The sequence below is a fragment of the Pezoporus wallicus genome, unplaced genomic scaffold, assembly GCF_028554395.1.
Source record: "Pezoporus wallicus isolate ANWC-B61680 ecotype Strahan unplaced genomic scaffold, APGP_CSIRO_Pwel_v1 contig_3817, whole genome shotgun sequence".
In the NCBI taxonomy this organism is placed as follows: domain Eukaryota; kingdom Metazoa; phylum Chordata; class Aves; order Psittaciformes; family Psittacidae; genus Pezoporus; species Pezoporus wallicus.
The window spans coordinates 10,506,972-10,521,086 of record NW_026635157.1 but is presented as its reverse complement, the minus strand read 5'-3'; the positions used below and the strand labels follow the sequence as shown (position 1 = coordinate 10,521,086).

The following is a 14,115-nucleotide window of genomic DNA, read 5'->3' as shown; positions in this document are numbered from 1 at the left end:
AGGAAAGGGGTCACAGATACACAAAGGCAGAAATTTTCTGTAACTTTCTGTGCTTGGTTCAAGGAGTTAAGAGAAACCAAGACTTTTCAGAGTTGTTGTACTCAGGTGTTGCTATCTGAGTAGGTTAAACCTCCACCGAGGCCTGCACAGACAATAACAGAAATAAAAGTCATGAAAGCATTGCAGAGGAAATAATTTTTGGTGTGAAGTGCAGGTTCTTTATGAACAAGATGAAAGTTGTTAGTGGTTTGTTTCATTAGATGATGGGATAGCTTTGATATTGGGTAACTTGTTACTGTACAGTTCTGTGGATATTTGAAAATGAGGTGGTAGATGAAGCTACATGTAACTGTGTTACCCCGTTTCTTTCTAGCGATGCTACAGCAATACCTGTATTAGCTTGCTGACAAAGGTAAGACTCAGGTGAGAACAGCATGAATCTCCTTTAGCACTAGTGCAGACTCGGGCTTCACAGCATTTTGAATGCATCTATGTCCAGATTCATCCTGTGAGGAAAAAGGTTTTAAGCTAAAGTATTGGGAAGCAGGAACAAACAGACACAATACCCCTGAAGAATCTAGCAGGCAGAAGAGTAGCAACAGATAAAGAAGAAGAAATAATGCTGAAGGGACCTCATCAACTGGAAATCTGGTCTGTTTTCTGTAACAAGTGTTAAGAATGGCAAAGATTTTTAAGCTGTCGTCCCTTTGTGAGTGTGTATAGAAGCTATGTACCTTTAAATTAACTTACTGGTAATAAACATCATAAGCAACTGGCAAATTAGTAAAATTTACTCAAACAGCTCTTTAGCGTACAGACCAGAAAAATGGCAGAACTGGTAATGTAGTTCCTAAACAACAAAAAAAAGGAGACTTGTGAGGAAATGTATCATCTACAGATATCATTTTTAATGAAACAAAAAAATAGTTGAATCATTGAACAGGTATAAAGCAAAGCGAATATTAAAATGTGGTGAATAGCCTCAAAGCTTTTTACTGTTTCCTGCACTGTTCCTGTTGTGGTTGTTTTTCTTTCAGTGAAGAATAAGGTGCAAAAAGATGAAGGGTGATTAAAAAAAACAAGTGTTGCGTGCACCCAGGCCAAAGAGGGGATTGTGAGAAGAAAAACAGAGCTCTCCCCTCTGGGTTTACAGTGAGTTGGCTTTGGTTTTGCTGTCATCATGAAGCTAGCTTAATACAAAGTCTCTCTGAAGTAGAGGCAGCTACTGCTTTGTGTGGCTTCGGCGGTGTAACAAGTGAGCCCTGGTAAGTATTCACATTCTTACATGTCAAGTAAAGCTGAAGCTGAGCATCCACTTGTCCCTTGGTGTCTAGAAGTATAGAGTAAGTATATTTGCAGATCTGGTACACCAAGTTGTCCCTTGTGATCTGTTTTGTTTTCCTGATTTATTGTTTAGGGAAAATGTGGCTTTTCTGCCCATGGGTGCTGTACCAAGCAGCCTCCTCCTTGGAGGTGCCCAAAATAACCATCTGTGATGTTAGGATATAAAACTCACCTGTTGCCTTTGTTCCTGAACATCCATCAGTGGTGGTGTCACTGAGCCTTGTGGGGAAGAGGGACCATGTCTCGGCTCCATAAGGACCTCTGTTTATTCCTTGGACCTCACCCTTGGTGCCACTTACCAAGACCTCCTCTGGCTCCACAGACAGTTTTGCCTCTTCTCTCAAGAGCTGTTGTCTGGGGAAAGGACCAGCATGGAGGAAATCTGCTAGGCTGTCCTGTCATGGTGGCTGTAGAAATCCTCTAAAGTAAAAATAAAAGTACACAGAGATGCATGAAAAGAAAAGACATGCCATTGCAGACCGGTTATGCCAGTCTGGCAGTGCTGACTGGTGGCTTTGCTGCTGAAACCTCCTCTCTTTGCTGCCCAGTGACCTGGTATTGGGTTGGCCCCACTGGTTAGAAATCATACAGACATTTCACAGGTAGCACCTTAGATTTTCAAAATTTGGCTAGGTATCGGGTAGTTTTTAAAGCACTGACTGAAAAAAAAAAGTATCCTATTACTTTTTTATGTATTCAGTACGTGACCCTGTAGCTTTTTCAAAAACCACTTGTAAGCTTAATTGGCATATTCTCTCCTATTTCTTCGCTTTACATCTTTGGAGAGTCTTTCAACAGATGAAAGTATCTAATTTTTAGTGCTGTTATGTCCTCTGTGAGGGACTCATTTACTGTTGAACCAGTTGGCAAAAATAAAGTTATTTCTAAGAGATGTGTCTAATTTTATTTTACATGCTTGCTTATTTTAATTCATTTATTACATATGTCTAAACCAAAGTTGATGTTGAAATATTAACATGCAGCAAGCTCCTCTATAAATCTTACAGCTTATGGCTGTGAAGACTGAGATACAGCTACATCCCTAATAGATTTTGGAGATGCTTTTGGAAGATGACTGCTCCAAGTTCTTACTTTTATGTCCTTTCCTTCACGTTAGGTGGCATTCAGTGATAGGCATAGGAACATTACTGTAGTTGCTTTGCCTTGTTAACCTATTATTATTATTTATCTAGTTATTTGAATATTTTTACTGCTTTTCTGGAAGTGTAGCAACAGAAATGATAGCAAATGAAATCATTATGGAAAGAGTTACACTGGTTCAAAGAACTACATCAGAGCTTGAAAAGAAAAAAAAAAGAGTAGGTAAGACATTCGGTAGTTTTCTTTGTTCTGTGATTTAGGTGTATATATTGCGATGATTTCATCCTTTTTTAGTATCTTATTGCTGTAACAATTTAATTGGTCTCTATCTCACTCCACATTATCATTAGCAGAGGGAAATAGTCCTATCTTTTATCTGTTTAAACTCAACAAAGCTGGAAACATATTTTGTTAAATATTACTCCTTTTGGTAAATTAATTTCTATCTGTGTTGCCCTATGACCTTTTCATCTCCACCAAGAACACTTCTGAAGGCTGCAGTGTGTGAAAGTACAGATTGTGTCTTTGATGTTGAATTAATTTTAAAAGGGAAACACTAATGAGTACCTTATCAAACACTGGAATAGATTATTATTGCTGATTGTTACCTGAGGAGCCTTTGTTAGGTGTAAATAAGTTAAAATCTGTATATTTTCTTGAGAGAAGTATGCCCTGAACTTTTTTCAATTTAATTTTTTTTTTTTTTTACTTTCACAGTTCGCATCCTGCCTAAGTACGCTGGGCTCTATATTTTCTTTTTTTCCCCCGTGTCATTTTTTTTGTAGGTGTTTTTCTGTTGCAGAGTGTGTCTATAACAAGATTGGCACTATTGAGAGACACCAGCATTTGATGGAGTGCCTGTCTGCTGCTCCTTGCTGCATGGGACAGCAGCCACTGCTGGGAAGTATTTTCCCACAGCCTCCTGGGTCTCTTTCCATCTTCTGTCCTGCTTTCTGCAGAAACCATTGGAACATGTTTTCTCTAACGAATAAACTACAGGAGGATTGAGTGAAGTGTCTTCTAAATAGGGTGATAATTTAAGATTACCTAGAAACTTTAGTTAATACAGAACACAGCTTTGTGTTTCCTTAGCCAGGGTAATCATGGGGAGCTTGTTACCCGTGATAAGCACTAGTTTACTGATGTCCTCAAAATTTCACAAGTTTCTGGATAGATGCAATTTTTCAGCTACTCCTTAGCAGCTTGGGTTTTGCGTTCTTGAGAGAAGGCCTGCGCCTCTTCCATTGTGCTGCAGTTCAGTTTTGTGGAAGCCTTCTTGAGCTGGTCTGCTGCTGTGTGGAAGCCTGGATGCTTGGTGGGCTTGAGCTCTGCAATGTATCATGCTCTTGGATTAGAGATCGCCCAAGCTGTATTGCAGGAGCTGCCCTGAGGTAGGGTGGCAGATCTTGCCTGGAAGTGCTTTTAAAAAATAAGGTCTGTTGGTTTTGGGAATTTCTCAGTTTGCACTGAGTTTGTTCAGATTTATTGACATATTTTAAAATAAATTTTTGTTCATCAATGGTATGGTTTTCAGTACTTTCTCACAGAGGATTACTGAAATTGGAGATGGAGAAGACACAGTCATGTGGTTCTAACTTCAAGCTTGTCATGTAAAATACACAAAGTTTTCTCGAAGAGCCTTCTATGAACCCTTACTGTTGTATGATAAGGGGAATGTAGAAGCTTTCACCCTAGGCAGTGGTTACTGACTGGGATCCAGCTCCTGTTACCTGGTTGATACTGTGTAGCAGCTCTAGTGTAACCAAAGTATTCCTGGAGTAAGGTGGTGGTCAGGGTTTTAAAGAATTCTGCTGGGAATATAGAGGAAACCTAGGAGAAAGACAAGGGAGTCCACATTGTAGACCCAAAACTAGAGCAGTATCTGTTGTGGTGGTGTTACTGCGTTTGGTACAATTTTTCTGATTAAAATAATGTAAATTGGATTATATTTTCATGCAACGGGGTTAACTAGCTAAGCATTTTTCCCCTCAGACTTTCAGTAGAAGGCTTCTAGATGACCTGAGTTTACTTCTGCTTAGTTTGCATCTTTTTCTGTTATCTGTGAGTGAACAAATATCACTAAGTCTTTTTTTTTTTTTTTTTTTTTTGGAAATTCCAGATTTCCAGGGCATATTAATAGATATTTACAGATTTTGGGACTGGGACCTAAGTTAGAAATTAGATTTTAGAAAACAAGGTCAAGCACTGAGGAAGCTCTCTACCTATTTGAATTTCAAATACCAATACTTGCAGCAAAAGTTTGCAGTCTACAGACAGAGTATGAGGCTTAGAAAGCATTTGTGAAAAGGTTCAGAAAGTGTAAATTTATGGAGGGGTGAGTTTTTGCTAATAGTTCACAAACCAAAGATGGAGCTAATTTTCTGCAGATTATTTCGGCTTCTAGGTGTAGCACAGAAGTTCTTCAGGAGGAAAATGAATGAGTCAGATTTCACATTGAACAGACAGTAAATTAGGTGCTAGGCCACGGAGTCAAAGATTGCTGGGTTTGTAGGAAGTGGAAAGGAAGAAGTTGATGGTAGTCAAAACTGGCTGCTAGAAACATTTACAATCCAGTGCAGCTGATGCTGTCAAGTGGTGGGCCAATGCCAGGGGTCAGTGGCAAGTGTTATATACTTCTGTTTGTACAAATTTTTTGGTTTAAACTCTGCCTACAGAAAAGGATGTTCAAATCCAGTATTTCTGAAGATAAATATTCTCTCCTTTCACTGGTCTGAAACAGAGGGATCTAGTAAAATAAACTCTTGCAAAGTAGTAGTTTTCTCTGGTGTATATGTGCTTCTCTCCATGTAAATAAATCTTATAAATGCAAATCAAGATCTAGTGAAACTGTATGTACAAGGAATGTTTGAGTCTCCTGAGTCAGATGGTGAAAATGAAAGACAATCTCAAATTAATTTTGAAATTTCAGATTGAACTTGGGTGAAGCATTCACAGCAGCATGTTACCAAATAATAAGGGAATGCAGGTCTATTAGTCAGTGCTTAATATATTTATTTTAGGCATGCACTTGGGTCTTGCTTTCCCAGGAACAAATGGGTTTTTTAGGTTTACTTGAGGTATGTTTAGTTGTCAATTTAGCTGCAGTTTGAAAGTTCTCATTTCTTTTCAATATAGCCTCACTAATAGCCTCCCAGTGTGTTAAACAGGTATTATTTTTTAAGGTTTTCAAAGATTTCTCCTTTTATTGCATTAATGTGTATTATCACCACTGTCATCAGTTGTTCACATTGCCAACATGCTGACAGAAACATTTGATACCAGACTATGAAGTGCGTTTGAAGAATGTCCGGTGTTACAAGAATTAAGACACTTACAGCATTTTCAGATAAAAATCTTCATTTTTTTAATTTTTTTTTTTTTCTTTTAGTACATGCATCATGAACGAATCTGCCTCTAGTGGAAATGGTCAAGAGTTTGATGTATTTAGTGCTATGGACTGGAAGGATGGCATAGGTACTTTGCCAGGAAGTGACCTAAAGGTAAGATACGTAATTTTTTTAGTAAGTGAAATAAAAATGTTGAATGCTGAAAGAATGTATTTCACAAGCTGGTGTGTAGGTACCTGGTGTTATGAATAAAATATGGATCTGCAGTTCGAGTTAAGAGCCTGTAGCCTGTTAGCTTTTAGCTCTGGAGTTTCTTGATTCAGTTTCTGGTGCTGGCACAGACAGCCGTCATCCCCGTAGGAAGGCATAAATTAGCGCTGCCTCACTATATAGACAGAAGTAATCAAGTGCACAAAATCCAGAAGAAATCTCAAAAGTGTGAAAATTCAGTCCACTTAGAGCATTGTATTACCATATCACTAAGAATCTTTATACTGTTATTGACTCTCAACATCTCATATTCTTAGTTCTTTTCATTTCTAAAAATAGTTTGTTTTTTTTTCCTGTGCTTTTGTCATGTGGGTGCCTAGAAAAATGAATAAAGTGAATGCTTCTGATTTTGATATAGTTTAGAAATTTGAATTACATTGGAATAGTACTTTCAGTTACATTTTTCACTCTGGTTTTATTTTTTTAAGAAATAACAGCTTTGTTTTCAAAATATTTTTTATTTATCTGATACTATTTACTGTGTTGTCAGAATAATTTTCTTTGGAAAGGACCTCAGGACACCATAAGGACCTCAGGGCCTTGTCCAGTACAGATTTGGTTATCTGCAGCGTTGGGGATACCATAGTCTGTCTGGGCAACCTGTTCCAGCATTTGACTACCCTCATAGTGATTTTTATTTTTTTTTTTATATACTTTATTTGAATTCTCTGTGAATTCTGAATTCTGTGAATTCTATTTCCTGTGCTCATCTGAGAAGAACCTGGCTCCATCCTTTCTCGATCCTCCCATTAACTACTGGAAGACAGCAGTAAAATCTCTCCTGTTCTTAGGACCAAGCAAACAAGTTCACTTAGCTTCTCCTTGCATGTTATCTGTTGTAGCCCCTGCTTGTTTTGGTGGACATCTGCTGGACTTGCTCCAGTATGTCAGTGTCTCTCATATACTGGACACAGTGGTATGGTCCCATCAATGTTAAACAGAGGGGAATTATCAGTTCCCTTGACCTGCTGGCTACCCTCTTGCTAGTAGCCTTTGGTGCTTGTGGCCACCTTTGCTGCCAGGGCACATTGCTGATTCATGTTCAACACTTAGGTTGTCTTCTGCAAAGCTGTTTTCAGATAGTTGCCCCGCAGGCTATACTAGTGCACTGTACTAGAGCTGTGCTATCCCAGGTGCAGGACCTTGCGTGTGCATTTGCAGGCCTTCATGAGATCTTGAAGTGCATTTCTTCAGTGTGTCGAAGGCTTTCTGAATCACAAACCTGCCCTTCAGCAACTCCCTCCAATTTGGTGATTTGCTTTGCTGCCTGTACACATACAGAGGCCTTTGTTGTTGCCCTTGCCAGTTTCTTCTCCAGCTGAGCTTTGGGTTTCCTAATTTCATCATTGTACACTGCAGCAATATCACTATATACCTGCTCTGCATAACATTTCCCATTTCACCAGCTGCTTGCTTCCTTTTCTATTTGAACTAAGTCAGGAGTCCCTAGTTAATTCCTGTTGGCCTTCATCTATATTAGCTTAACTCGTCTTCACTTAAATTTGTGCACATTGGCATGCATCATTCTGCTGGTTTGAACTCCCTGGAGAGATATCCAGATTTCCTGGGCCTCTTTACCCTTTAAAGCAGTCTTCAGTATGATCCTGCCAAGCAGATCTCTGAAAAAGCCAAAATATGCCTCTCCTGAGGTCCAGTGCTGCTTCAGTATTCATTTTGTTCACTTCTCTCAGGATTTCAGACTTCACCATCTCCTGGTCACTGCTGCCAAGGCTATTACCAGCCTCCACATCCCTGACCAATTCTGGCCTTTTTTTTTTTTTTGAAAGTCCAGCTTTTTAAAATTTCTTTGTTTTAATAAGCAACGCTGTGTGAAGGGCAAATATTGAAAGGATTACAAAGCAGAACAATGTGGGAAGATACAACAATCACATATAAATCACTGGTGCCTGCTTTATTCAGCTCTGGTTACTCTGTGTCAAAAGAAACAAAACCAAAGCAAAGTTTAGGTCATTAGTTAGGTTGGGAATGGGAAAGCTTCCATACAAAGTGAGGGAAGAGACCAGGAGATGTAGCTTAGGGTAACGTCAAGAAATTGTGTAAGAAGGTTCTTACTAATGTCCTGTTCAAGGAAAAGCATGAGATTAATTTTAAGATTGCTCTTCTGTTGTTTGTTTTGTTGGGTTTTTTGGAGGCTGGGGAGGTGTTTGTGGTGTTTTTCGGTTTTTCATTTTTATTTGGAAATAAAATGTATGTTTGGACAGAGATTGTTTGATCCAGCCATTAGGGAAGACACAGTCAGAGGTGCAATGGTAATCTATCCAGAATGATGAAAGATACAGAGAATTGGCCAGACAGCTCATTCTGGTCTTCTAAAGCAAGGGCTTATTGGATGAAATTGAAATTGAGTCATTCCTACACTGACTGAAGGAAAAATATTTTCTAACAATGGAGAATTAGCCTGAAGATATCACTGGACCAGGGAGCACCAAGACTCGGTGAAAGACTAGGCATTTATATAGATAGCAAAATAATTTGAGCTGTTAGAATAGTAAGGATTTTTAAGCTTTTGAGATAATTGTAACAACTCATTTTTCAGGGCTGCTCCGAAATACTGATGGTTGAAAGGGTGACTAATCTCTTGAAACTGTGAATGTGATCGTGGAAGATATTTTCTGCTCTTTGTGGAATTCTCAGAAGAGTTAGTGCAGATGATTTACCTGAACTGTCCTGATAACAAGAGTATTTTAATACTGTGTCCTGAACCTAAAGAAAATGGCCTTATATAGCAGTTAGTTCTTGTAAGCTTGCATGTGCCTTTCAAAAATTATAACAGACTTATTCCAGTAAAGATATTAAACCATTGCCATGTATTTACATTGAAATGCAATTGAAAAATCCAGTGAAAACACTACTACCAAGATGCACAAATCCAAAGATTACAGCTTGGTGATAGATTAGAGTGCTTGTTTTTTTTTTTTATAATAATAAGCAATAGCTGAACTATTCATTGCAGACAATGTTTTGCTTACATTCTCATATTTAGTCTCTTCACAGAATGTTGGGGAAAACTGTCTTTTAAACTGCATTTTGTGAGCATGCTTTAAGTTAAACGTACGCCAATAATTTGAAATGCTACTTTTTAATATTGACATTTTGGGATTTACCTACTTGAACTTTTTATCTTTAGTCATGTAAGTCATATGGCGTTTGGTTGTCTTTACTGCTTGCATGATGTAGCTTCGTGCTTCTTTTTACATAATGCACTTTTAAGGAAATGTCTTTCTTGTGTGCTGTATCACTATCCAGCCTTGTCAGGTTACAGGGAGGTCTATCTGAGCAACCATTCTTTTTAAGAACCACTTCATTTTTTTGAATATTATTTCATCTGTGAATGAAAAACTATTTTAAAGCAAGTAAAATGCTTGAAACATAAATAACTTTTCTCAGTGTTTTCTTATTGCTTAAATTTAGCTTTTCTTATGATACAGAAGAACAACTAAATCAGAAACAAGAAAATGAGTTACTTTTTGTTACAAAGTCCGATGGGCGGTTTCATGCCTACCAGACGTTTCTGCACCAGGGGGCACTCGCTTCCCAGTCTCATCAAAGCAAGGGAATCAAGTCAGATACCAAACCTCCATTCTCAGCCATTCTATATTCTCTTGTGCCTACATCTGTTTCCACATTGATAAAATGCTGGAAATGTTCTTTTCCTGTTAATTTAGGCAGTGTTAATGGTTAGATTTTTGTCATCTGTTGTTGGGGAAGGCTGTAGAAATACATTCTCGCACAGATTTTGTTGAAACTCTTTAGCACAAATAGTCATAAAATAGTTAATACTTTTTGAATGCTGCTGTGAGCATGCTGTGTGACAGGTTGTGGAAAACACTAGAATTTCTAATTACAGGAGGGACAGGAAGAATTAAAAATTGTACAGGGTGATGCACCAAAGACTGAGAACAAAAATTTTGGGATTGTATATTAGTTCTTCGAAGATGTTTAAATAAACAGAAAACTTGAATTCCAGTAGAGTTTAAAATAGTTTACAAATTACAGAATGCCTTCATGTGGCAGGCTAAGTAATGTATGCTCATCTGAAAAACATCAGTGCTTACCAGTTACTCTGCATGGTGTGAATGTAAATGTGAAATACACTTCTCTTTTCTCTTTCTTTTTTTTTTTTTTTTAAATCTCTGTGCTGAGTGCACACAGTAACACCATCACTTCAAGATTTAAATGTACTCATTAAATTGGAAAAGCTGTAATAATTTACAGTCACTTCCTACTGCAGTGACAGAAGTTTATGAAATACTTCGTAATGAGTTTTCTAGTGCTTGTGTTTGGAAAGTGAGCTATTATATACTGCATGGACAGAATTTTGGTCATTATTTCCAGATTGCAAATTGTGCTTGAAGGGGAAGAAAAAAAAAAAAGAAAAAAGAAAATATGATGAACAAATTAAAGAAATAAATAAGGCTGGGCAGCTGATACCATAGGAAACTAACTATGATAGTGGACCATGAATGGTGGAATAATGATCGCTGGTGTTTGGTATTTCCAGCTGCATTGTAAAGAAGGTAATGGTGATTCAGAGTGTTTCTGGATGCATACGTGCAACGACTCAAGGGCGTAAGATACATTCTTCCACCTGCCCATTCTGAAATTGCATTCAAGCTTGCTTGAGATAATTAACATCTTGAAAACACTTTTTTTTCTCACAGGATTATATGTCAGAAATATCGGTAGTTTCTCAAGCAGTAACTAAGCATAGTGCTTTTTTAGTGCAAAGGTATTTCATTGCCATAGGTTTCTGGATAAAACTTTGTACTGTCATAAAATGATTTTGCCTTATTTTAAAAAATAAAAGAAAGGAAGTTTCACTATTAAAATTGCTAAAACTTCAAAGCCAGAAATGCCAGAATTAGATTTACCTTTGGATCTTTAGTTGGGCTTCCTCATGTGTAGTCATGGTAGAGTCTTCAGTTAAGGGATCACTTGCTATTTTACTTCAAAACGTACTGTGTCGTTTGCTGTGGATGCTTTTAGATGTGTAAATAACTAGGCAGAGGATTTCAGGAAGGAAAAGGAATAATTTTATGATTAATGCAGGTAAATCCCATACAGGAAAGCTTAGTGCTGCACTTGCTTCTATTACAGCTTTCCTGTGTGGGCTGAACAACTTTCTGAAACCAAAACTTTGGCAGGTAGCCATTCATTTTTTATTTGTAACTTGCTTGGGTTCCCCATGAGGTATTAGTGTTTGGTATTTTGAAATATTCTGCCCAAATTAACTCAGAGAGGGTTGCTTTGTAGGTCAATTTCTGGATCCGTAAGTGTCATCTTGGCAGGCCTTGACTTCTGGCTCTGTCGCTGATATATATGTCACCTTAAGAAAGTCTGTTTCGCTGCAATTTCCCACTCAAGTGGAGATAATAAGGCAGACTGAGTTTGCAATGGACAGAAATCATTGAGAAGCCCTCTAGTACTAAGATAATTCTTGAGCATTCGGGGTGGAGGGCGGAGATTGAAGGAGCCTGAGGAGTGTCTAAGTAGACAAGTATTACTGCAAAGACAGCTGAGCTATCAGCGATTTGCTAGGGAAACATCAGTCTCTTGCTAACGGTGTATATTTCCTGATGGTACCTATGCTTTCAGTTCAAAAGTGATGAGACAATGTTTGTTTGTTTGTTTGTTTGTTTTTAAGGTTGTAATATGATTATAATCCTTGCCTGCTTATGCCTGCCCAGATAGGAAGAAATCTTTTCTTTTGGATGCAAATTGTTCTCTCTACTCAGTTACTTCAGGATTAGCCTATTGCAGTGTAACTGAAGCATCTTAAAACTAATCAAAGATTGTTTCTTTCAGCATCAACCCAGTGAGAGGAGGTTTGGCCCTGCCCCTTGGTCATGATGTGGATTTTAATCTCTGCCAGTTATGATTTAAGGAGCTCTAAATAGCCGGGGATCCTACTTAAAGTTGTTTGTTTTTAGCCATACTTACAGAGCAGGAGTGTGCTGCAGGATACCTTCTCATCATTAGCGAAGAGGAATAGTCAGGTGCAGGGACACATCCCCCTAACCTTCTTTATACCTGAAAAAGTCAAAATTTTGTGACCAGGTAGGCATGAGTGGTCACATGCTTGCTGCGTGCTTTGAAATAAGCTGGGAGCAGAGTACTGAGAAGGGTGAAGAGCTAGGAAGAGATACTTTTCTTTTTTTTTTCGTAAGTGGCTGAGAACAAATTTTGTTCCAGGAATTACTTTGCACTGCATTGTAACAGTAATTGCTAGAGTTCCTAAATCCTTTTTTAGATACATGCTCTTTGTTATTTCAGTGTTTTGTTTTGTTTTTTTTTTAAAGAAAATAAATCGTCATTCTACTTTCAAACTGTGTAGAGTAAAAAAGACTAGCCTTACTGCTTGAAGAAAGAACACAGAAATACCCAACAGCTGCTTCATTTTCTCAATGCTATCCAGCCCCTGCCTGAGGCAGGGGTTCTCTGGAAAAAAATAGTATGTGATCATGTAAATGAAGCCTTTGAAGACTTTATCACACATACACAGAAGATGAGAATGGTTGAATGGACAAGTTCTGGCATTTACTAAGTTATTCAACTTAAGTAATATGTAAAAAAAAAATAGTTTGGCTTATAGCAGAATGTGGTTGGACAATACAATGTCTATAGGCAATTCCTCTGCTTTAAAGAGAGGAGGAGCTGTAAAGTGCCTGAAAGGCTCTGATTTATCTGAGCAGTCCTACTGAAATCACTGTATGGTGATTAAAATCAAGAGTGATGGTAACTGCTTGCTAACCAGAGATCTGAGTGTAGTTCTTTGGCTTGTATCACTGTGGAGTCCTAGTTATCGGTCCTCTTGGCAGACTGTTATATAACTCTGCTTCTTTAAGTGTAGTTACTTCGTGGACATAAAAGTGTTTACTCAATTTACTTTTGTTTTGGGTAATACAAATTTTGCAGGGCCCTTCTGAGCTAGTCCACACTCAAACTGTTGCGGGGGTCAAGATGAGTTTTGTTCTTAAATGTTACTGTCAGAATGCAGCAACAATTGTCTTCATTGCAATGCACTCTTTGTCCTTAACTTGCCCAGTAGATGGTACTGTTGGCTGTTTTATCTAATTTATTTTAAAGCAATGCATTAAGATGCGTTGGTTTTTCTCTTCCTTTTTGTCCTTTGCACTTTGATTGTTCTTCTTTTTTATTCCTTTTCCTTACTGCCTGTTCTCCCAAAATGCATTTTCATCTTGTATGAAACAGTAGCAGCCTTTATTCTGATTTGATCTCTGTGGGTACTGATGAGGCCTTATATACTGTTAAAAGGGCACAAGTAACAGCAAACAGAGATATGCAGCAGCGGAGACTCAATTTGAAACTAGATTGTATGTATTTCTTCCCAACAGGTTTGAGTTTCTAAGAATTAATCTGCAATATGATAGACATTTCACATTATTTGCAAATATATTTTTATCCCACGTAGTGACAAATGCACAGCGTATTTTTGGAAATGTGGAGAAAGAGAACTGAAAGCCCTTTTAACATATAATTCCCTCTACATAAAACTATGGAGTGCCTTCCAGCCTGCATGGTGAGGCAAAGAATTTCCATTAGAAATGGAAAGGTTCTAAAGCCACAGGAAAAGGGACGGCAGAAGTCCACAAGAAGAGCAGAAGGAGCTTGTGCTCAGCCTAATAAAATTAAGTTTCAGGGTAATAATTCCTTGCTTCAAATATATACCCATAGTAAGTGCTGGGGTACTAGAGCTATGTAAAAAGTTAGAAGAAGGTTTTCTGAGAAAGAAATTCAGGAATGGACACTCAGTAGAGGCACTGGTAACAGAAAACTGGCTGTTCCTCCATTGCAACTGAAACATTTATGCAATACTTTATGTGGAACTATTGCCTGCAGTAAACAAAGGCTTAATCTCAGTGACTTATGATACTTGTTCCTATCCTGTGTAAATTTTAACACGATTTTAATTGTTTTTTCTAAGGTTGTATTCATAGCAATTTTGATCCCTGTAGAAGAACTTACCATGTGGGTAGAAAGAAATTGTTCAGAAAGTATAATGTTTGATTAT

The 14,115-nt window shown here is 37.9% G+C and overlaps 1 protein-coding gene across 8 annotated transcripts in view; it reads left to right on the top strand.

The window, feature by feature from the left end:
• Nucleotides 1–14,115, top strand: part of L3MBTL3 (L3MBTL histone methyl-lysine binding protein 3) — an 80,534-nt gene that overhangs the window by 4,615 nt on the left and 61,804 nt on the right. For 6 of the 8 annotated variants that reach the window (XM_057408791.1, XM_057408783.1, XM_057408818.1 and 3 more), the window contains exon 2: nt 5,834–5,945. In XM_057408791.1, coding sequence (XP_057264774.1) covers nt 5,844–5,945 — 102 coding nt within the window. In that variant the 5' untranslated portion in view covers nt 5,834–5,843. Of the gene's footprint in view, nt 1–38; nt 714–927; nt 1,153–5,833; nt 5,946–14,115 lie in introns of those variants that run through there. The other 2 variants (XM_057408775.1, XM_057408810.1) reach the window with 2 other exon arrangements.